At 52.1% G+C, this 22,153-nt stretch overlaps 8 protein-coding genes and 1 non-coding gene across 9 annotated transcripts; 4 read left to right on the top strand and 5 right to left on the bottom strand.

The window, feature by feature from the left end:
* Nucleotides 1-152: 152 nt before the first annotated feature.
* J4E86_008788 (uncharacterized protein) lies at nt 153-3,915 on the bottom strand (the record flags this gene model as incomplete). The annotated part of the gene is made up of 7 exons (XM_051449298.1): nt 153-1,584; nt 1,638-2,302; nt 2,396-2,769; nt 2,823-3,102; nt 3,287-3,639; nt 3,695-3,804; nt 3,851-3,915. The coding sequence occupies 7 exons, from the start codon at nt 3,913-3,915 to the stop codon at nt 153-155; spliced, it is 3,279 nt and encodes a 1,092-aa protein (XP_051299717.1).
* Nucleotides 3,916-4,603: 688 nt separating this feature from the next.
* On the top strand, nt 4,604-5,691 carry J4E86_008789 (uncharacterized protein; the record flags this gene model as incomplete). Its single annotated transcript, XM_051449299.1, has 2 exons — nt 4,604-4,610; nt 4,637-5,691. 2 exons carry the CDS (start codon nt 4,604-4,606, stop codon nt 5,689-5,691), a joined length of 1,062 nt encoding a protein of 353 aa, XP_051299718.1.
* A 1,122-nt stretch (nt 5,692-6,813) lies between these two features.
* J4E86_008790 lies at nt 6,814-6,903 on the top strand. Its single transcript has one exon. It is a non-coding gene; the product is annotated as a tRNA-Cys (tRNA).
* Nucleotides 6,904-7,425: 522 nt separating this feature from the next.
* Nucleotides 7,426-8,553, bottom strand: J4E86_008791 (uncharacterized protein; the record flags this gene model as incomplete). The annotated part of the gene is made up of 4 exons (XM_051449300.1): nt 7,426-7,559; nt 7,606-7,924; nt 7,980-8,189; nt 8,266-8,553. 4 exons carry the CDS (start codon nt 8,551-8,553, stop codon nt 7,426-7,428), a joined length of 951 nt encoding a protein of 316 aa, XP_051299719.1.
* Nucleotides 8,554-8,823: 270 nt separating this feature from the next.
* On the bottom strand, nt 8,824-9,546 carry J4E86_008792 (uncharacterized protein; the record flags this gene model as incomplete). The annotated part of the gene is made up of 1 exon (XM_051449301.1): nt 8,824-9,546. One exon carries the CDS (start codon nt 9,544-9,546, stop codon nt 8,824-8,826), a length of 723 nt encoding a protein of 240 aa, XP_051299720.1.
* A 331-nt stretch (nt 9,547-9,877) lies between these two features.
* J4E86_008793 (uncharacterized protein) lies at nt 9,878-12,405 on the top strand (the record flags this gene model as incomplete). The annotated part of the gene is made up of 5 exons (XM_051449302.1): nt 9,878-9,997; nt 10,052-10,154; nt 10,205-10,438; nt 10,492-11,596; nt 11,646-12,405. The coding sequence occupies 5 exons, from the start codon at nt 9,878-9,880 to the stop codon at nt 12,403-12,405; spliced, it is 2,322 nt and encodes a 773-aa protein (XP_051299721.1).
* A 3,172-nt stretch (nt 12,406-15,577) lies between these two features.
* Nucleotides 15,578-16,747, bottom strand: J4E86_008794 (uncharacterized protein; the record flags this gene model as incomplete). The annotated part of the gene is made up of 2 exons (XM_051449303.1): nt 15,578-16,100; nt 16,230-16,747. The coding sequence occupies 2 exons, from the start codon at nt 16,745-16,747 to the stop codon at nt 15,578-15,580; spliced, it is 1,041 nt and encodes a 346-aa protein (XP_051299722.1).
* A 2,127-nt stretch (nt 16,748-18,874) lies between these two features.
* J4E86_008795 (uncharacterized protein) lies at nt 18,875-19,909 on the top strand (the record flags this gene model as incomplete). Its single annotated transcript, XM_051449304.1, has 2 exons — nt 18,875-19,108; nt 19,160-19,909. 2 exons carry the CDS (start codon nt 18,875-18,877, stop codon nt 19,907-19,909), a joined length of 984 nt encoding a protein of 327 aa, XP_051299723.1.
* Nucleotides 19,910-20,578: 669 nt separating this feature from the next.
* On the bottom strand, nt 20,579-21,471 carry J4E86_008796 (uncharacterized protein; the record flags this gene model as incomplete). The annotated part of the gene is made up of 2 exons (XM_051449305.1): nt 20,579-20,585; nt 20,612-21,471. The coding sequence occupies 2 exons, from the start codon at nt 21,469-21,471 to the stop codon at nt 20,579-20,581; spliced, it is 867 nt and encodes a 288-aa protein (XP_051299724.1).
* Nucleotides 21,472-22,153: the final 682 nt, after the last annotated feature.

The following is a 22,153-nucleotide window of genomic DNA, read 5'->3' on the forward strand; positions in this document are numbered from 1 at the left end:
GGTATAATACAGATAAGTAGAGAAAGGACCTCAGGTCTCCCCCAGCAGTTCCCCCAGATTGAGCATGTCACTGTCTCGTAGCCATATCGTGCCTTGTCATAGCCCAAAAGACCCGTCTGGAAACCGGTGCGCATATGGCCAAAAGAGCCATCTTACCGCCTTTCCCGCTCCCGCTCCATCATCTCGCGCTCGACATCGCCTTCAGTCCTCACACCACCACGTCTAGCCTTGGCGTTCTTACGCAGTCCCGCTGTAAAGAGGCTGGCAATGTTGTCGTCACCCGTCGCACCAGACTTCCTGCGCTTGTCACGATGCGCGGCGGGGCCTGTGGGTACCGGAGCCTCGTCGTCAAAGTCGTCTCTGCTACGCTTACTCGAGAGCGTAGGGCGGGATGAAGGAGAGATGCGTGATTGAAGGGACTTGCTGGAGCTGGGTGGCTTCTCTACGCGTTCGCGACTATCTCGCTCTCGGGCGTTGCGCTCTCGCTCAGCGGCATAATGGTCTTGGAACGTTTCTTTGTCTTTGGATGAAGGGCCGGTTGGTATAGTCGATGTAGAAGTGGCGCTGGTTTTACGACGGTGATCCCTAGCTTCGCCGCTTCGGTCTTTGTTTCGATCAGCAGCCGGACCCTTGGGTGGCTGGAAAGCTCGTGGGCCGGTAGGAGGTTGGGCCGGTGGAGGCATGACCGCGTTCTTTGAGCGACCCTTGATGCTGAAGCCATTCGCCGAGGGCCCGGTTGGTGCGTTCAAGGGCGGAGACATAGCGCGTTTCTTCATCATCTGACCGACGACATCCTCTTCCCTCTCCAATTGAGATGGCTTGTCTTTGCGCTCATGATCATCGTACTCGCGTCGCTCGCGATCGCGATCTTTGCGACTACGGCGTGAAGAGCGGTGATTGTCGTCCCCATAATCACGCTCATCGTCTTCACTTTCACGATCGCGACGCCGCCTACGGTCCTTGTCCTTATCCTTGTCGCGGGAGCGATCCTTCTCGCGGTCGTAATCATAGTTGCGGTCTCGCTCTCGCTCTTTACGATCCTTGCGGTCTCGTTCACGTTCCTTGTCGCGTGAGCGGTCGCGCCCGCTCCTGTGCTTGCGTCGTGAACTGCCATCAGAATCCTTTTCGCCATTGCCGTACGCTTCTTCGTCTTCATATTTGTCTCCCTCACGAGGTGATCGGGAGCGATGGCGACGACGATGCTCCTTGCTCCGGTCGCGGTGGGACCGCGATGAACGGTGCTTGTCCTTGTCACGACGGCTGCTACGATACTTGGAGTCTGCCGATGCAGTTCGTGTACGGTCACCCCGGCTGCCCTTCTCGTCGCGGTAACGATCATCATACTCCGGGTCACGGTCATCATAGCGTGACGATCGATGGTGCTTGCGGTCTTTGCGATCCTCGTATTCGTTGTTCAATGGCGAAACGGATCTACCGCGGTCATCGCGACGAGAATGACGGTCTGCAGAACGCGATCGGTCACGTTGCTCACTTCTGTCATCACCCTTCGTTCGTGATTGTGGTCGAGAAGGCGTGGGTGAGCGTTCCTTGACCCGCATACTCTCATCTCGGAGAGGTGACCGCCTGCGTCATTGTCAGCCACTGCTTGTACTTCATTCTCCATCAAATCTACTTACGATCGAACTCTACGCTGTGGGCTAGCAGCTGTCGCATCTTGAGCAGACGCGACGCTTTTGGGCGGTGGCGGGGCTGCATATCGCCCACCATGGGCACGACTCGAGAAACCAGTGTTGGGTCGACCTTCTCTCATCGCGCGTGGTCCAGTTGGCGCGCCTGCAACACCGACACCAATCGGTTCCGTTGGCTGACCTGTCAGAACTGTCGCTGCACCATAAGCCCCGTTATTGAAGCCGCCACGTGGACCATAGTTGCCATTGTATCCCATAATGTTCATGCTGGGGTCGAAGGCTGCATTCATGTGCTGATCCGGGAACTGATTCATCATTCCTTGAGGGTATGGCACACCAGGGCCCATCATAGACTGGTCGTACTCTCGCATGTCTGCATCGCCAGAGTCTACAGTTTGTATAGGCTTCAGACCGCCGTCTTGAGTCTCGCATTGTGGACCACCCCCTGCCTGGTTAGTGTCGTCGCCAGCAGCTTCGCTAGCATTGCCAGCACCAACCCCATCTGCTGAAGTCTGTGGTTCGAGCGATACTGGGATATCGTCGACGATGTCCTTACCTTCTTCAGTTGGATCTGCGGACGCCTTCGACTGCTCGCCCTCGGCCTTCACCTCAGAAGCAGGGTTGGCATTTCCGTCAGGCGACTGGTCGTCACGCTGTGTAGAACGAATCGGGTCAGTTTTTGGTTTCCAAGTTTGGCCGATTCCCGTGTATGGGTTCGGTAGCTTTCGTTGGTGGGTTGAACGTACGTTTTGCAAAGGACCGCCACGGCTGCCCGGACGACCAGGCGCATTCTGGCAACCCGGACCAAAGCCACCCTGGCTGCCATTCTTGTTGTTTCGCTGAGGATGTGCTCCTCCTTGATTGGCATGGAAACGATTGTGGTTCTGGTTTGGGAAATTATTCTTGGGAAACTGGTTCATCATCTCGGGATATGCTCCAGATTGATTAAAGCCACCCAGCTGATTGGGCCCGCTGAAGTTTCCATAGCCACTGCCCATACCATTCCATCCATTGCCATAGCCACCACCGTACTGCATCATGTTCATGGCAGACATGTCGTTCATGCCCAAGCCCATGTTCCCTCCAAAGTTGCCGTACATTCCGTTCATGTTGTTGAAATCTAGCAAGGCATTAGTCGCCTGCAAGGAAGGCAAGGTTATTCCAAAGACATACCCATAGGATTCATGCCGTTCCAGCCGCCGTTGGCCATGATATTAGGCATCCCGTTCCAAGCCATGCCATTGCTGAAGCCGCCCTGATTGGGGAAGCCGAAGCCCATCTGGCTTTGCACGCCGCTCATCGGCGGGTTGTTGCCAATCATGCCATTAGTTCCGTTGGAGGGTCTTTGCTCGTCGGTCGAGCTGTCGGCCGCTGAAGGTTCCGTGTTCTTGGTCACGCTCTGGGAGGCGGTGCTACCGCGCCGCTCAGTCTCCATCTCAGGAGAAGCATTTTCCTGATTTGGTCAGCAAGAGCGCGAGTGCAGTGGAAAGCATCTCCGGTCATTGGCACGTGTGGCAACCATGTTTTGCAATGCTTAGAGGCCCGACGATGTCTCTTCTGCTTGGTTTCTTCTTCTTCTGATTGTACAGTACCCGCATGCTCGCGCAAGAGCGAAATGAAAGACTTTCACAACCTACCTCCTTTGGTTGGGCCGCGGCCGAGCCGGCGCGCTGTCCAGCCTCTTCTGGGGCCTCGGCAGAACCAGCAGCTTGTTCAGCAGCACCGCCTTCTGCCTTGTGCGCATCCTCAACACTGTCTACGGGCTGCTCTGTACCATCACCGACCGGCGAGACCTCAGGCGCGGCCGGTGTCACCTCGACGGGCGGGGTGGCTGCCTGTGCCGCGGCCTTGGCCTCTTCCTTCTTCTTCTGTTTTTGTAGCCACACTCGCATCGTGTTACGCAGAGACTTGTTCGGTGTGCAAGAGTCGGCCTCGAGCGGTGAGTGGTCGCACGAGGGACACGCTGTCGGGAACTGGAGGTTTCCTTGACCTGGGCCGCGTTAGCGCCTGCGAGAATCTCCGGCAGCAGCATATGGTGTACGCACATGGTGAGCATATGGATTTAGCACAGCAGATCAGCTTGTATGAGTCGAACGCAAGCTCGTTACATAGGGCGCAGAAGAAGTTCTTCGGGAAGGCCGTCGTGGGGAGCGACCTGCTTACGTTAGTATGAGTTCAGAGCCTAGGCATTTCGCACGTACACAGCAAGCTCTCTCAACTCGTCGGCGAGCGGCGCCGCCTTGGGATCGGTTGCGGGGTCGCCCATGGTAAGGCCCGACAAGTTCGCGACTTGGGGTCAGGCTGCCGTGTAAGAGTTGGAACCGATGTTTGCGCCAGACGTTACTCCATCAATGGGAAATGGCGGATGAGAGACAAGAAAAGATGGAAGCAAGACAACCCCTCGATGCAGGCGCAGGCAAGCAGGCAGGCTTGTTTGCAGGCGCGGACAGACGTGTTTGCGGAGTGACAGCTAAGTGAGTCGCGGAAGTTTTCTGGAAGTCGCGACCGACCGACGGGTCCGTGCGCAGCTCCGCTAATTTCCGTCACGTGCGAACCGCTCCGTGCCTCGTTCGAGCAAGTCAGTGTTTGGGTGTCGCTCCGCCTGATGTGACTCCGGCTTCACGTCTTCCAGAGGTTCGCAGGTTGCCCGGCCGAAGCTCAGGGAAAGCATGATCAATGCGGAACCGTTAGATGTGGCGCTAAGCGATTGTGGCTTAGCCGGACCCTTGTCAGCGTCATCGCTATTCCAGTCCTGAACGGTGTCGCTAGGCGTGCTCGTGGCTGAGATACTTTGTCCATCCTCTACTCTGTAAAGATGATACTGAGTCAAATTTCTTATCTGGACTGCATAGCTTTCCTCGTCTTTCTCGCTCCCCAATTGTTAGTCCAGATCGGGCTCCTGCCACTCTTGACATGGCTGATACCAGCTTTGCCATCTCTGGGTAAGCTACAACATGTCATGTACGTGGGCATACTAATACTCACAGCTCCCAAAGCCGTCGCCATACCGTACCAGTTCATTCGTGAACGCTTCTTCGTATCACATCAATATCGTGCCCCTTTCGTGCAGAAGGCAACGCCTTTCCAGGACTTGGTCATCCGTTTCGTTCGCTATGCATTCGCCAACATGCCCGCCTTTCTGGGGCGTGTCTTTTTTTCCAAAGCCGTGTCACTCCCTTTCTTGAGGTTTCGTATGCTGAGACACGGCATCGTCACCAGTCCTATCAGGTGGACTGAGATTAAAAGGCCAAACTTTAGAGGTGTATGGATAGTGCACAACCAGCAAGAGCAGCCAGATGTAATTGTATACTATTGTCATGGAGGTGGCTTTTCCATGGGGAGTAGTTTCTTCTATATGGAGTTTCTACTCGCTTGGGTTGCAATGCTCAAGAACGCTGGGTACAGCAATCCGGCTCTATTCGCTTTGGAATACACGCTCGTCCCAGACGCTACATACCCTACCCAACTCCACGAGACGGTCGCAGGCTACGAATACGTTCTATCGCTAGCTCAATCTTCAGTTCGTGTCGTCGTGGGTGGAGACTCTGCGGGCGCAACCCTCATCTTGAGCTTTCTGCTATACATGTCTGACCACACGGACTTGCGACATCAGAAACCTGGCCTTGCCATCATGATCAGCCCGTGGGTCACGATTCTATCGCGCGAAAATCGAAACACAGAATCCGACTATCTCAACAGTTCATCGTTGGAGCTATACGGCCGTCAATACATCGGCAGCAAGGTGTCAGCAGATGATCCAATCGTTTCACCCGGAACGTGCAGAGATTTGAATAAGTGGAGAGAGGCTAGTCCTGAACAAGGATGGTATTTCCTGTATGGTAGTGAAGAAGTGCTTGGGCCGGAGACAAGGCGCCTGATCAGCTTATTGGAAAAGACCGGAAAAGAGGTAGACAGCTGGGAAGAGCCGGGAGGTATTCATGCATGGCCTGTTGCAAGCTTATACCTTGGGGAGACGAGAGAGGCCAGACTGAGTGGTCTGAAGAGTATTGTAGAAGCGATCAAGAACAGGATACATTCATGAGACTGGAGGTGGTGGAACCCAGCCAAGACATACGATTCTTTGTCTGACGTAACCTTGCAATTAGTAAAGTCATTTCAGTTTCCTGCTATCGGTATTCACTGAGGGGGATAGCCTCGCTTTTGCGAAGGCTGTAGTGGTTCTGAACGAAAGCACACCTTGAGGATATCATTTGTGTTCAACACGCGTATCCAATCAGATGCCAAAACAGGGCAACTGCTATGCTGCATCCCAAGGTCGTTTCTTTAGTTGTAGTCTTACAAGACGTTGTGCACCAGAACACTACCGAGGTAATAAGCAGCCATCAACTGCGAACAAGATTGAAGTATCTACAGAGACGCAGCATAAGAGTTCTCATCACTTTCTTGGGCGTTTAGGCCCCACCCTTGCCGTTCGTTGTGCTGGTTGACTAATGGGTTTTCTTCAATGTACTTGTCCGGGGAAAAAGAATAGAAGCAATCTAAACGCACATTTCAACGTTGTTACTGCAGCTGCCTTCCAGCAATCAGTCCATCATCAAAGCCATCGCACTTGTGCCGAAAAATAGGTGCACCAAATCAAGATCTTACCGTATACCAAGGTGCTATAACGATAACTTGCCCGACCAAACCCAGGCTCTAATCCGAGGCAAAGACGGACCACATCCTTAGTCTGACAGTCCAATACGCGTTGGAATAGCTTGATATGCTTTCAAATGCAGGCAGAGGGTACGGCTACATTGAAATACCGTGACAACTATTTTTCTCCTAAGTGCAAAGCAACGACACCCGTTACATCGCATTGCCGGGTGCATCATAGGCGATGCATTAAAAAAAAGCCCAATCGTTTAGTATAAATCTCTCTGCGCCAGGATATGCCCTAGTTTATGTAACTAATGTAACTGCTTTGTAGAATGTCTGACCGAACATTTGTAGGTGGACGGTTTCCGGCAGAGTCAGCATGGCGGATGCTTGATACTGCTCTTGCGGAGCCAAGGTGCAAGGCAGGTGGCGTGCTAGCAAATGCATCGATGAGGACACCACGTGGGTGGGTTAGATGTGGGGGCTGTAAATAAGTCAATGATCAGGCGTTAATTCAATACGATATATTTTGACTATTTTTAGAATCATCTACATGATCTTCGATGGGCCGGTAACTCAGTGGTAGAGTGTAGGACTGCAGTTGAAACGAAATGCTACCTTCCCGAAGTCACCGGTTCGACTCCGGTTCGGCCCTTGACTCTTTTTGCTCGGCTATCTTTCTTTTTTGATACAGGTGCATTCGTCTCTCTGAGGCTATAAAAGCAACATGTCTTGTTCTTAATGCATTTCCACGGAAGCATACGTCCGCCTTCTTTCTTCATTATTTTTCAACATAGGCACTTGCTGTATTCTCTACTGAAAGGTCACAGAGACAGCTTTATGTATTCTAATGTGTACAGCGTATCGCACACATGAGTTTTAGTATCAAAGAGCACAGACCTGTACCCTAGAAAGAGAAGACAGGATGCATAGCGACAGCTCACTCACGAACGTGTTGCATCTACAGCGAAATGCTGTGCCCTTGTAATATGGGTATTCAGACAAGTAATCTACACACCTGCACACATGGCATAGTATAAGCCCCACTCACCGTATTCTTACAAAAGTATATATACATCTCTCCCTGCACCTGGTGTGACTCGCACGTCCTTGCCACGTTCTATAGCATGCAAGTCACACGAGCCACTCGCATCTCCAACCTTCAATGCGCATTCGTCTACTCCCATCTCGTCTCTTTCTTCAACGGCTTTTCCCAATCCTTGATGTGGTCTGAGATGACCTTCGCAGCCTGTTCCGCCGTGAAGTTGCGCCCGATGGCTTCGACAAAATCGCCTTCTGGGTCTGGTAGATCTGTTAGCCTATGTACGTGCAACCTGATCACAGTAAGACTACATACCCATCAAATAGAAGTAGATACTGTGATCAACCAGGTAGTCTTGACCGGGCTTGACGTCCTTGGGGGTGCTGAAGTACACCCGATACGCTTTACATGTATCCTTGATCTCCTCGTGAGTGCCTGTCAAGCCGATGAAGTCAGGATGGAACTCTGCCAGGTATTCCTTGAGCACCTTGGGGTTGTCGCGTGCAGGATCGCATGTGATCATAACGGGGAGGATGACGTTGCCGCATTCGGCGACGACTTTGTCGTACATGAGAGCCATTTTGTCGAGCTCGTCGGGGCAGATGTCGGGACAGTGAGTGAAACCAAAGTAGACCTACGACACTGTTGTTAGTGTAAATGCTCACACTAGGGCGAGGGCGATGTCGTACGAGAGAGTATTTGCCTAGCATATCCTCGTTGCTGAATGGCTGGCCGTTGTGGTCTTGGAGCTGGAATGGACCGCCTACTTTAGGCTTTCCGATACCCTTTGTTTGCTCGGCGATTCGCTTTCTTGCCATGCGCTCTTTCTCGTATGTGAAGTAGGCCCATAATCCTCCACCTGCTGCGACGAAGAGGATGGCTGCTGTGAGATTGAATGGCTATGAAGCGTTAGCCTTTGATCGGGCGTCTAAGTACTCCCATCTGGTACATAGCTCCTTGGATATCGAAACGTACCCCGCCCTTGTTCCTGGCCCGGATCTGATCTATTGTCTTGAGCTTGCTCCGTGGTGTCGATTGCGAAAAACCCCTTGTGTGTCCTTGGCAGCTACTTGCAGCGTTCCTTGGTCCAATGCGCGTTGTCTGTAATTCCCTCCGACACGTTGCGTTGCCCGCTGATGGTTTCCGCGACGATGCGACCGGACTCGATGTGCTAAAGGCGAATGTTCGATGCGTAACGCGCGCCGCTCGTGGACATGAAATACTCCTCACAGCCGTGGCCATGCATTTCATTGGTGCAGCCATTGGGGTGTTGATGTTGGAGACTGTATGACGCCGTGGTGTTGCGAAATGGTGCTGCGGCAGACTTTCGATGATTTGGGATGTGAACTGGCGCGCTCGGGCCAACCTCGAATGACATGTTGCTCCTCCGTACATCCAAGGTACACCACGTCACCACGAAAGTACAGATGGAGATCCATAAGCGGAGGTCCTAACGATTACTTGAGCCAGGGGTCACGTCAACAAATAAGAAAGTGCCTTTGGAAGGAGTGTAGCAGAGAACTGGTGGGATGTTTATTTGATACCGATAGCTTTGAGAAGCTCCTCTTTCTGCGTTGCCCCAATGGCTCCTTCTGTTTCGACGCCCTTGACGACATGGCTCATAGTCTCCATCTCTCTGACGCCGGCACCATGTGCAAAGTGCCAGAGCTCTGCTTCTTCATACCGTACCTGGAACGCTTGCCAGTTCTGTGCTTTTAGCGTGTTGACATGCTCTGTGACAGCTACGGAGGGGCCGGAGTAGACAAGCAAGCCAGGATATCCAGGCTTGGTGAGCCCAGACACGGGTGGCACTGAAGACGGAGGTGAGAGTGCAACTTTGCGTTTGTTGGTATTGAGAAGGTGGTGCAGCCATACAATGACTGTCTTGGAGGTGTCTAGACTCTGGTCGGCCCCTGCGGTCGAGCCGCTGTGTGATTCAGCAGGAGCAGAATCGAGCATGTGCCGAAAGGCAGCGAGGATGGCATCGAGGGCCTCTTCGCCTTGGGCCAGCCCAAGCCCTGTGACGGCATATCTAATGCGCGTCCGCAGGTCGTGCTTGGCTGCGTCAGTCGCAGAGATGATGTCGGGCGACCCTGATGCCGGATACGACTCGGGCAAGCGAAGAAGGAGCGAGGCACGATCATCTTGGGAGAAGCTTAATTCCCGTGACTTGGGATGATAGTGCGTCTGGTGGGGATACATGGCATCTAGCAGCAGCAGCTCGGTTTCAAGGCGGGCGGCAGCGTCGTCTGCCATGGTGGATGCAGGCGGGTTGCCTGTGTTTGCAGGATCTACATGAAGGCCGGCGTGTGGGAGGCTGGACGGGCGCTGGTGGCTACAGTGAAACCAAAACCAAAGAGCTTTCCCGATGCGGCTAGGAGCAGACGCGGAACGTCCGCGCTCCAACCACCTGGGCACCCAGAGACACAGGCAAACCATCCATCTGCCCTCCGCACCGCCAGCCCAGAGCCTCACCCGCATGCCCTGCCCTCCTCCCGCCAACATCACGACCCGTCACGTGCAGCCAGCACCCACGGACGCCCTACGCCTGCGCCTGTGTGCGGAATGAGCAGCGGCCCCAGCGACGATGAAGGCTGCTCCGCTCCTGGTGTCCTGGCACAACGAGAACGCGCCCATCTACTCGGCGCACTTTGAGCCCCACGGCAAGGGACGCCTGGCGACAGCGGGCGGCGACAATAACGTGCGGGTGCGGCAGTCCCTCCCCGCGAGCAGCATGGACTTGCGCTGACCTGTACAACAGCTCTGGAGCGTCGAGGCGCACGGCGAGGAGCGCACCGTCACCTACCTGTCGACTCTGGCCAAGCACACGCAGGCCGTCAACGTGGTGCGATGGTGTCCACGGGGTACGCCTCCTGCCCACGTGCAAGAGAGAGCAGCAACTGACGTGCCCTAGGCGAGATGCTCGCGAGCGCCGGCGACGACGGCAACGTGCTGCTCTGGGTCCCCGCCGAGAAGCAGGCGGCGCACAACTTGGACGAGGGTCTCGAAGACAAGGAGACGTGGCGAGTCAAGGCCATGTGCAGGTCCATAGGCTCCGAGATCTACGACCTGGCCTGGTCCCCTGACGGCGTCTTCTTCATCACAGGCAGCATGGACAACATTGCCCGCATCTACAACGCTCACACTGGTACGCCCCGTGCCCAGCCACCACGTCCCCGATAGCTGCTCAATCATGTCTAGGAAGCATCGTGCGGCAGATTGCCGAGCACAACCACTACGTCCAGGGCGTTGCCTGGGACCCCATGAACGAGTACATTGCAACCCAGTCGTCGGACCGCTCCGTCCACATCTACACCCTGAAGAACAAGGACGGCCACTTCTCGCTGGCCCAGCACAGCAAGGTCACCAAGATGGACCTGCCCGCCCGCCGCGTCTCTTCCAACAGCCCGGCGCCCCCAGACTTCGGCAGCCGCGCCTTTGCCGCTGATGCTGCCATGGCAATCGGCTCGCCCGTGCCGTCGATGCCCGGCACGCCCCAGTCGCTGGCCCTGCCCACGATGCATCCGCCGCCGACCTCGCACAGCCGTCGTTCGTCCTTCGGCTCCTCTCCATCCATGCGCCGCTCCGCCTCGCCCGCTCCGTCCATGCCCCTGCCCGCCGTCATGCCAAACTCCCCCAGCATTGGCACCATGGGCACCATGGGCCTCCGCAACGCGCCCCTCTACTTCAACGAGACCCTGACCTCCTTCTTCCGACGTCTTACATTTGCCCCGGACGGCAGCTTGTTGTTCACGCCGGCAGGCCAATACAAGGCCGTGCATGCGTCCGTTGCTGAAGCCAAGCAGACCGACGACATCACGAATACAGTCTACATATATACCCGGGCCGGCCTTAACAAGCCACCCGTCGCCTATCTGCCCGGCCACAAGAAGCCCTCGGTCGCCGTCCGTTGCTCGCCCGTCTACTATACCCTGCGCCAGTCTGCCCCACCCACCAGGCACATCACCATCGATACTTCAAATATGGACGATGAGATTCCTTCTCTGCCTGATCCAGTCATGCCCTCCAAGCCCCCTACCTCGCATTCATCCATGGACCCCCCGCCCATCACGAGTGCGCCTTCTCCCTCGCCTAGCCTATCAGCGCCGTCGCCCAAGCCCGCCGATGGCGAAGCATCCGCTCAATCCGGCCTGCCCCCCGGGCCTCCGTCTGCCTTTACACTGCCTTATCGCATGATGTATGCTGTCGCAACACAAGACGCTATCCACATCTACGATACGCAGCAACAGAAGCCCCTATGCATCGTCAGCAACTTGCACTTTGCTACCTTTACAGACATCACCTGGTACGTGCCGAGGCCCGCTTTGACTCCCAGTTCACTTACCATTCAATAGGTCAAATGACGGCTCCATGCTGCTGATGACCTCGTCGGATGGCTTTTGCTCATCCATCACATTTGCTCCTGGCGAACTCGGCGACAAGTACACGGGTCCTTTAGCTGTTCATAGCCGACCACAGCAGACACCTGCTGCCATCAACACCACGGGGGGGCACACATCAAACAACTCTACCCCGACTCCTACACCAACAAACGGAACCATGCCAGGCACCACAACGGCTACTGCACCACCAATGCAGAGGCAACCCTCTGCAGGCTTCCCGGCCTCTCCGAGCTCTTTTGTTCCCGCAAGGCCTGGAAGTCCCACAAGAAGCAATTCAGTATCCAGTATTGCTACTGCTTCATCCTTTGCGCCCGGTGCAGGTGACCAAAGCAACATGAACGCCCCAACGCCGGCTATGTCATCAGTGCCTAGTATTGCTGCTGCCAATTCTGGACCTGTACCGATGTGGACACCGCCTCTGACCCCAGCTCACGGCCAGGGCACGACGCACAGTGCAAGTAGCTCGGTCAGCGGGGTACCAAGCACTGCCCATGTTGGGCGAAGAGAAAGCGAAATGAGCGAGTCAGACCGCGACGATGCATCTTCGACTTCCAAGAAACGAGATTTGTATGCTATGCCGGAAGTTGATGCAGATGCGCGAGAGAGTAAGCGACGAAGGATTACACCAACACCGGTCACGATGGTCGCGGAAGGCGACAGTGCTATTGCCAGCACCGAAGAGAGTACTCCGACACAAACACCCGGGCAGTAGGAACTATTACATGGGATCCTCTTGTTTCCGATGCATTTCATCATTGTGTACATCTTGTCTTCAGCAAGGCGTTTAGGATACCAGGGCTATATTTACGGCGATATCATGTACAGATTCCTTTCTTTCCTTGCTAATGCTGTAATAGTGGGGCGCCATCACGATTATACCAAAATTCCCACTGCGCGAAGGCGCATGTAGTCGTACTCCACAATACAGATTATAGTCAAGTCAAATACATATACATTGCAGATGGAAAGACCTGAACTCATCTCCCTAGGTGGCCCAGTTGGTATTGCAGATTTCACGCCACTGAGGCCATCTCCGTGCTCAGAGACGTTGCGCGCAACTCGAGAATGGTCGACTGCCGATTCGACGGAACGTTCTTGTGCTCGTTCGCACCTTCCCACGTTGCTATCGCCCGTATCACAACCCAAGGATTTCCAAGAGCGATCGCCTTAGCTTATACCCCTGTCACGAACAGCCGATTATGATGCCGACCAATCAAAGCGTAGCTACGAGCTGACAAGCGCATTCCTTGGGTTGTTGCCATTGGTGCAGCCGTTCGGACCAGGCGAACAACGTGGTGAGTTCGGACGTTGCATTGGGCACAGCATCGGAATAGTCTTGTCCTTCGCTGCAAGTGCCAGCAAGATACATGGATCTACCTTACACTCGGTGCCCCTCTATTTGGCCTTTCTCTTTCTTCCCAGTCGTCGCGTGCACCTCTCACATTTGCAAAGAGTTGGAAACTTTGTACAGTGCATTCGGAGATTGAGGTGTGGTATAGTAAGATGGACGATCAGAGCAAAGTTCACGACGGGAAAGTCCAAGAGCACGAGCACGATGTTGAACACCAGCACGCCTGCGGTGAAACGAGTAGCTTGGGTAAAGACGACATCTTACAACTCCTAAGGTATAGTCTCGAATAGTGAATAACTAGAATTTTAGACTAATAGCGACAAGCGGACCTGATTGCATCGGCGTTTGACTTAACACGCAAACTGCCTTCTGACAAAGAGGCCTATAAATACTGATGTATCGAACTTTTACACTTGTAATTCTTCCAACTCCTACGTCTAGAATGTTTCCAGACCTTCCTGCTATTGTTGTGGCAGATGTTTCTGATCACGATCGCGTTCTAGTTGTCGCTAACACTATACCCTATTTGTATGAACTTCTCTCCCTCATTCAAGACGTCACCAACGTGTCCTACTTCCTGCCTCTAGCCCTTGGTAGCATTTGGGTCGGACATGTATCAAACGTCGAGAGCATTACACACTATTACCTTGATCACATTATTCTTACAGACATGCCAGAGTCCCTCGCGGCTGACAGACTGCACGAATCCCTCCCCGCATGGATGCAATCGCCGCGCCTGGGCACCCATGGACATGTAACTATTGAACTGCATCGAGAGCATGCGGACGAACACTGGCGAGATGTTACCGTCCGCTATGAAGCAGCGCTGAATGCGCTGGGGCTGACCCTAAAGTCCGTGAATGGTGTCGATCCTAAGAAGACAGACTACAACCGAGCAGATGCTATAAGTCTTTGCGATCGCCTAAAGCAAGTTCGCAACCAGTTGCAAGGGCTGCCAGATCGAGAGTCGCGTTTTCTGCACCAGGAGATTCAGTACGTTGAGTTTCATACTAAAGAGAGTAGTGTAAAGAACGGTGTGTCACTAAGCGATGTTCTCATCCGACCAGAAAGTGCGATCAGGCTCTTCGGAAAAGTGGAAGTGAAATCAGTACGTGATGAAGCTGGGGGACAAGACGGATGTTGATAGAGCGGCGATGTCTTGAGTAGGCCTTTGCTTGTAGACATGTCTGAGACTATGCAGATATCCAGAAGAAATAACTGTGTCTTAGACACTGACTGAACTGTCTGTCCAAATCAGTTTAAAGAGTGCCTTGCCCTCTTCTCTAGGCGCTCTTATTAGTTGTTAACAATGGATCTATTTCGCGGCAAGGTTCTCGCTATGCTTATACCTACCTCGTCTACTGCCAAAGAAATAGTCCACTATCACCGGAACAAATCTAACGTGGTACAAGAAAGTGATTTCCTACATCTTACGCAGAGGTCTCGTCACGACCGCGTTGGCATAAAAATTACCTTGGCATCTATCATGAGCAGACAGTGCTTACCGTTAGGCTCCTTTCGAGGTTGCTCAGTGCAACTTCCCGAGAAAGATTGGATAGAGGATCAGCATTTTATTCTGTACCTGGATCCTGTCACTGCAGCTCTTCACCTTAGAGATACATCTAGCACTGGTACCTGGGTGTGCCCGTTGAGTGGGAAGCGACCAATACACCTGCACTGCAAAGCGATGCAAATTACGTCTGCCATGCTCATTAAGCTTGGAAGCGACTGTCATGTGCAGTTCGAACTCCATGTAGATCAAGAAGCTGTACGATCTGCAATGCCGGCTTGGATTCGATCTGCACAAATCTTCCGAACAGAAGTTCCCAGGGCCGTTACTGATATAGACGTCTACACTGGTGCTGGAAGACCGCAGGTACATCACCGGGTCACTTTGGAAATGGAGCATGTCCAAGAGTACCTGCGTGAACGACCACAGGAAAGGGCTCAGTACGTTAAGAGACGGCGAGAATCCGTAGACAGCCCACTATACGACATACCCATTCGCGAAGCCAAACAAATACGAATCAATAATCAGGACTCAGGTCAGCTCTGGCGAGTGTGGGCGGGGCTTCGACAGACTTGCCAGGGCTTGGTGAATCGGGAGTGAATTCGAGACAAGTCCTTTAGTCTTTTAGATTGGTTCGCTGCTATTGAGAGTTGAAGAAGGGAAGAATTCGTGCTTGCAAGACTGTAGCGTTTCCAGTTGAAGGGTTACTTTTGGTGGCGAGGCGGGAGACTGTCCGTGGGAATGCCTCGCATTGGTCGCTAAAGAATGGCATTACGCAAAGAGCGGCATCGAACAAGTGCCATGGATGTCTGAGAATAATGAAAAACACACGGCGAGCAAGGCTGATAGTTAATTATTGTGGAACTACTAGTACATACATGTGGAGCCATGTGATTAAGTGAATCGTGCCAGTCAAACACTCTTCCTGACCTTGACCATCCGTAGAGCACCTGGACAACTTCGACAGCAACCTCACCCCATGATCGAGACCAACGGTCAGTCACTAGCGCCTTCTTACTGCCTCTAAGCCGCATCGCTGGACGAGAAAGCATCCGCAATAATGCGTAGCTCACTGTTGCCGTTGCTGCTTGCCACGTTGTGGAGGTGAGCAACGAGACGCTCGACCCATGCATCTGTTTCTGGGCCATCTGCGGGCTTCGCTTTTCTTGCAACCTTTGCCTTTGGGGTTTTCGCAGTTGATCTATTCCGAGGCATACTGTCTATGTTGGCATCTGGTGCTTTGAAGATGGTTAGTTTCTGTAAGGCGGTTTGACACAAAGACTCTAGACCGGACCCGGACGCAAAGTCGCTGGGACTTTCTCGGGCTATGAAATCCTGCATCTCTTCCTCGCAAAAGCCAACGGTTAGATCTTGAAGGAACCTGCAGCCTCCTAACAGCATTCGGTACTGGTAAAGAGGTTCCTGAGAAAAGCTCAGGATGGTGAGACGGCGCACATGATCCGAACCGAGATCATTGCCACTTCTAAGATCTACTAGCATCTCCTGAAATGCAATTCTCTCAACGTCTCCAAGTTCAGAAGTTTTACTAGTGAATACTAGATTTACCTGGTGCAACCACTCGATGGCTATCACACGTCGCCATTCTGAAGACGTTCGACATTGGCTGGGCCAGACTGAAGGACATGTTGTAGGGGTTTCTGAGGCGATAACCGACATGTTAATGTCCTTGACGTCATCGTACAGCGATTGCGGACGGCTTGACTTTCGTGTCATACTCGTCACCCAAGACCAGTGGTCACTCAAGACATCCTCAGGCGTGGACAGGTGTTGTGTAGATGTGGCATAGGGGATAGTCCCGGATCCCTTTGGCGTGCTCTCAGAGGTGGGCTCGGTAGTAGCTGCAGTGAAAGACTTATCTCCCGATGCGGCTTTGCAGTCCTCAGAGGCTGGTCTAGTCGCAAGCGCAGCTATTGATCCGTCTTCAGATGCGGCTTTGAGGTTCTCAGAAAATGACTCAATGCGAAGCGTGGCTTCGGACTTGCTATCAGATGCGTCCTTTTTACCGTGGTCAGAGGTTGACTTGCTTATAGGCGCAGAACTAGACTTGTCGTTAGGTGCGTTGGCGCTGCTGGTAGAAATTACTGGGGAAGCCTCCTGTAATCTCTTCATGGGCGGACGATTTGAGGCTTGTCGCGCCTCTGGTGGTGTGTTTGAGCGGCTCCTCTTGGACATGCTGGTGTAGACTAGGTAAGAGCAGTTGGTAGTTGAGAGAAGAGAGGGAAGGGCGGGGTGCTGCTTATAACCAGAAAGGTACTAGTTTGCTAACTAATGTTTGCGTATCGTGTGCCCAGCAATCAAGTTGTGAAAGAGTAATGGTTGCAGCTAGCAGTATCTATTTGGCATACTCTCTAGCAGATTCTATCTTGCTAGCCTTTCGTCTGTGTGTGTTTAGCAGCTGCCGCTGTGGTAGATACGATATTATGCAAAACGTACGAGATACACGTTGGTGAACTACTGTCTTGTAGGTGACATTGAAAGCTGCTATGGGTATGTTTAGCCCTGAGTGGACTGGTGATAGGTGGGGAGCGCGCACTTGCAGGATCAGGAAGCTTCCAAGATTATTTATGTGTCTCGAGAAAACAACAGGAAACTACATGCGTCTTTGACTTAAACTGCGGCCTCGTCCTGGATTACGACTTGCAATAGGAAGTAGAAGCTTTGAAGATTTTCATGGAGAGAAGTTTTATTTTCTGCGCCACATGTCTCCTGAGCTTGTGCGAAGAGTGAAAGACCCTCCTCAAGGTGCAGCATATAGCTTCACGCTCAATGAGGGCCCACACCCTACCCTTGCGGGATTTCTTCACCAGACGTGTAACGTCTGGGGCGAGAAGGCCTGCTTACGGGCTGCTAGGACTTTTGCAGCTTCGGGGTATAACGGGATGATAAAGCGAAGTGAGGAGACGAAGAGGAAGCAAAAGGCTCGTGGCGAGTGATTGTGATTGTGGTTGTGAGGTTTTTGCGCCTTCGTTCGATTTTGACGTCAAGCGCTTCACCCTCGACCCAGGTGTCTTGTATATCGGTACCGGCAAGATCCAGGAGCAAGGTTGACAGATTTTTCCATTGTATCACGTCCTCCAGGCTCGCTGCGCAATCGTCCCGGTTGGTGATGGAGACACGAATTGTGCGTGCCCACTCGAAGTTGAGCATCGCCCGCAGACCGCAAACGGCCCACGCATAGCGATCCCGTCTCCCCCTTGTCGTTCTCCATGCCACCAAATCGTTCTTCATCTGCTTGGACACGAGTGCGAGTGTTTGCGTACCAATATCTGTTATAGCGCCATCTCGCTCGCAGATAACTTCCCAGTCTCCCAAGGCGGATTGCAGTATTAGGAGGCGTATCTCGGTAGGTAAATCAAAGTATTCCGGCATTGTAAAAAAAGAAGGATTAATTAGAGAAGGTAGATAGGTAGGCTGTTGTTGAAAAGATGTGGAGGGCTACAGCTTAAGATGAGAGCTTATGATCACTGCTGCATGAACGGTGAACGGTGAACAGTGAAGATGAAAGTGAACACAGCGCTAAGATAACCTTTGCTAGTACTTCGCGCAAAAGCTTCGCACCTAACAGCATTACATTGAGAACGTTTCTATTTATTATCTTAACCTTAGGACGTGTGCTGAGGCTGTGATGATAGTAAATTCTAACCACTTATCCGTCTTTCTAAGCAAGACGATCTTAGAAGGCCTTTTGCAACTTAGCGATCACCTTTATCGCCGCTAAAACAACAGCCTGTAGCGAGGAAATGTAGCTCGTGTTGGTACAACTCTTTATACCGCTTATGCCTTCATCTCTAGGTGATCCAACGCTACCTAAGTACCCACGACAACCACGACAAACATGAGGACGACTGCTAGAAAGGCAAAAGATCGCCTGTGTGGAGTTCTTGTAGCCTCGCGCGCAATACCTAGCTTACCCGGCCGAACTCTTGCAACTCCGGGCCGCATGCCGTACCACGACTCCTTTATCTTTGCTAGTACGTGGAATGGTACATACGCCTTCCCTATTTCGTAAAATCGTACTGTACCCCGCCGTAATTTAGGACAAAGGACACGCTGGCGGGCTGCGAGATGTTCTAGTTTGCATGTCAAAGTCTCAATAATGTCTAAGACATCCAAGTGTAACTTGTAGCAGTTACGCCTACCTCGATTGTTTAAGACAGTTCTCCTGCCTTTTCCCTTACTACTTATAAACTAAAGTCTTTTCAGCTTCCCACATTCTATCTTACTCTTAACAGAAACCTTGAACACTGCTACAACTTACAAGTTATCTTTGTTCAAACCCTCTATATCCCGACCAAGGTCATGACGTACCAATCTGAAGATGGGAAGTTGCTCGCATTATTGTCAGATGATACAACCATTAGAGCCCTACTTGCTCGTTCAGACCTTACGCAAAAGCATTTCGAAGCTATCAAAACTATCTATAGCCATTTCGCCAAGACTACAGAACGCTACCGTACGAATCCTAACAGTCCCATCCCAGTCAAAGAGTTTAGCACCGATGAGCTCGCTAATGACAACGTTCCACGACAAATGGTATGTTCATGTGGGAGGGTACTGTCGGAGCCTGAGACTGTGCCGCCGAAGGTTCGAAAGCCGGCAACACCAAAAAACCAATTCAGCCGATTTCTGAAGCTAAAGGAGATGACCATCCCAAGCCACATCTCTCGTCACATTGCAGACCATGGAAGCGACCCCCAAGCGTTCTTCTCTCGCTCTGAACTCCAACACCCTATCCACAAATACGACGCTCAGCAGGCTGGGGATGCATTTCTCGCATCTTACTACCACACCATCCAGTTGCATGAAAACATGGCAGCTGATGCAGCCATCTGGGGTTTTCTCATGCTTCAATATTTTGACATCTGCCAGCTCCTTCGCCCTGGCGCTACAGGTAGTCGCATGGGAGTGACCCAGCTAGGAGATATCCAGTTGTTCTTAGCACCTCTCGCTGCTGCAGATATCGCAGGGGGCACAAAGCACCCGAAATTCAACCTCAGCGTTGCGGCGGATGACATTTATGAATGGTGTACGTACGGCGCGAAGATTAACATCTTTGTGTCAGAGTTTGGGCCTGGTTGCATCTTCCCGCTGGCCAAACATCTCTCCCAGGACTTTCTTAAAAACAAGGTCACAAAGTCTGGATCTCGCCACGATGAAGCGATTAATCACCTACGGAACAAATTAGGCCTAGCTACTCTGCTACGCGATTCTGGTACTGGTGAGCTAGGAGAGCATATTAGAGCATTCTTGATTCGGCCATTCAAGCTTTTGCATGAGCTTCAGAAGGAAGATAGTTATGCCGAGACGGAAATACTGGACAAGGAAGAGTCTTAGATTGTAGAGCTTATGAGGAATAGTCAGACTGGGTAGTGAATTTGACGAGAGCCTTTGGTTTGTGTTCTATCTTCGTCCATGCCTCGACATTCTTCACGTGTACGTTCTCTTTTCACAACGAGGAAGTGTCTTACGTTATATCATACTTGCGACTTCTTTCATTTGCGAATATCCTTTTGTCTGAGTTGTCGCTATTTCTGAAATTGTGAGCAGCTTGTTTCGCTTTGCGTTATCGCAGTACTATAGGGATGTGTCTTATACACTTATGTAACAATTCTAAGAGGAAATAAAGGTAGTATTATTAGCATAAGAAGGTTATACAAAAGTGTACAATCTAAGACTAGACAAAAGAGCATAAAGCTTAGAGAATGTGCTGCAGCCTGCAATAGAAACGCTTGTTATACGCAAAGATACTCCTCAAATAAGAGAGATGGCAATTATTAGGGTCACTAGTAGAGCTACTGAACACTCCTCAAAGCAGGCTCCCACTATGTTTCTGTACGTTCATTTTGGCCCGGTACAGCAGTCCTTTTACTAACAAGAATCTATTTGCATGACACCATGTCTACCTTTCCGATAACTACTTCTGTCGCCGTGACTATAGTTCCAGCACGCTCTTTGATCTGCGCGACCCACAGTTCTCCTTCCCCAGGACCCCGCATACCCCTCTCATTGCCTGACAGCGTTTGACAGTAAGCATACCACAGATTTCGTTCTGACAAAACAGCGTCGCGCGTATACTGGAGTGCTCTGGTGTCGGAGTCGAGCTGCGCAAGCTGAGTGCTTGTGTCTTCCGATCGTCTAGGCTCCGGATGATACTGTTTGCGGGTCAAGGTACTTTCGTACTTGACATGGGCTTCGTGCTGCTTTGCAATACTACTGTAGTCGAGCGCCAAAGCTTCGAGGAGCTTGCTCACAGGTTCGAGGGTCTCCTCAAAGTAAGAGAGGAGATTGTGAGCGTAGGATAGCGTTGAGTTGATAGAGAAGCCGGTGTGGTTGACTGGCGCTCCGTCCGGCAGTAGGCAGCTTAGCTGCTGGATACTTGGTATCATTCGCTGTCGAATGACCAAGGCAACTGCCTTCTCCCGGCTAGGAATCCCCTGAACGAGCATATGTGCGTGCTTGATCTCTGCGTGATAAGATGTTATCGCTTCGTTTTTGAAGCCTGTCGTGTTGGCCAGCGCATCCGTCGCGTTGGCAAATACTGTGAACACGTACGGACGTTCGAGCAAAGGTGCTACATTGCTTTGCTTCGAATGCAGCACTATGCCGAGAAGTGTTACAGATACTAATAGCACCCAGAAAAGGGACCTGCTAATGTGCGATCGAACGTCGTTTGTCCAACAGCGCAGCAGACTTGCACAACTTTTCTCGCAAGTTTCCGCAGATAGGTCGGCCGGTTGGTAGAGTTGGGGGGCCGAGGTAAGGCTACCTGTGCCGATATAGGTGTGGTTGTAGCGGCGTCGGATCGCATCTTGGACGGCACCAGATCGTACGAGCTGCATGATATCTGTCTTAGGATTTGTCCAATCCTCATCGTCATCGTTGATAGCTCGGTTCATTGCAGATGGAAATCGACATGTAGACCTGGAAAAGCCATACAACGAGGAACTTTATAGGTTACAACCGTTTGAACACGGACGCGGGTGCGATTCGCAAGTCTTATTCGCGAGCCTCACTGAAAAAGACACAACGTCTAAGACATGTATTGTCTCAGACAAGTAGAAGCTACTGCGTTTGTCTCAAGCAATAGCGGGGGTTCTTGGCTGCCCGAATGTGGTTATAAAAGGTTTTACGTTCTCCGTCCAATGCGGTTCATCCTCATCCAAAACCATGGCGGAAAAAATCTTGTCCCTTCGACTTAGCCCCCCTATCCAGCAATGGCCGCAAACTGAGGCTGAAACCAAATTATCTCTGAGGCAGACGATCAAGCGTCTCGAGGAATCTAATCGCACTGTCATTCGAAAAGCGAAGGCGTTGAAAACTTTGGCCCAAGGCTTGCAGACTCAAATCATATGCTTTACTGCTGCCGCAGATGAGCTTCTTACTGAAGTCACTAGTGCAGAGCGGAATACCAAGCTTGGAAGGTTCGTCGAACAGTGGGCGCACCTTTTCGCTGAGGCAACTCAGCAGCATGCGCAAAAGGCTACCGATCATTCCGCACCCGGGCAGGCAGAGTAGGCGACGTGCATCATAGTGCGTCGCGAAAATCAAAGACAAATCTTAATCTTCATCATGCTAATG

The sequence above is a fragment of the Alternaria arbusti genome (genome assembly GCF_024043155.1).
Source record: "Alternaria arbusti strain BMP 1465 chromosome Unknown scaffold_14, whole genome shotgun sequence".
In the NCBI taxonomy this organism is placed as follows: domain Eukaryota; kingdom Fungi; phylum Ascomycota; class Dothideomycetes; order Pleosporales; family Pleosporaceae; genus Alternaria; species Alternaria arbusti.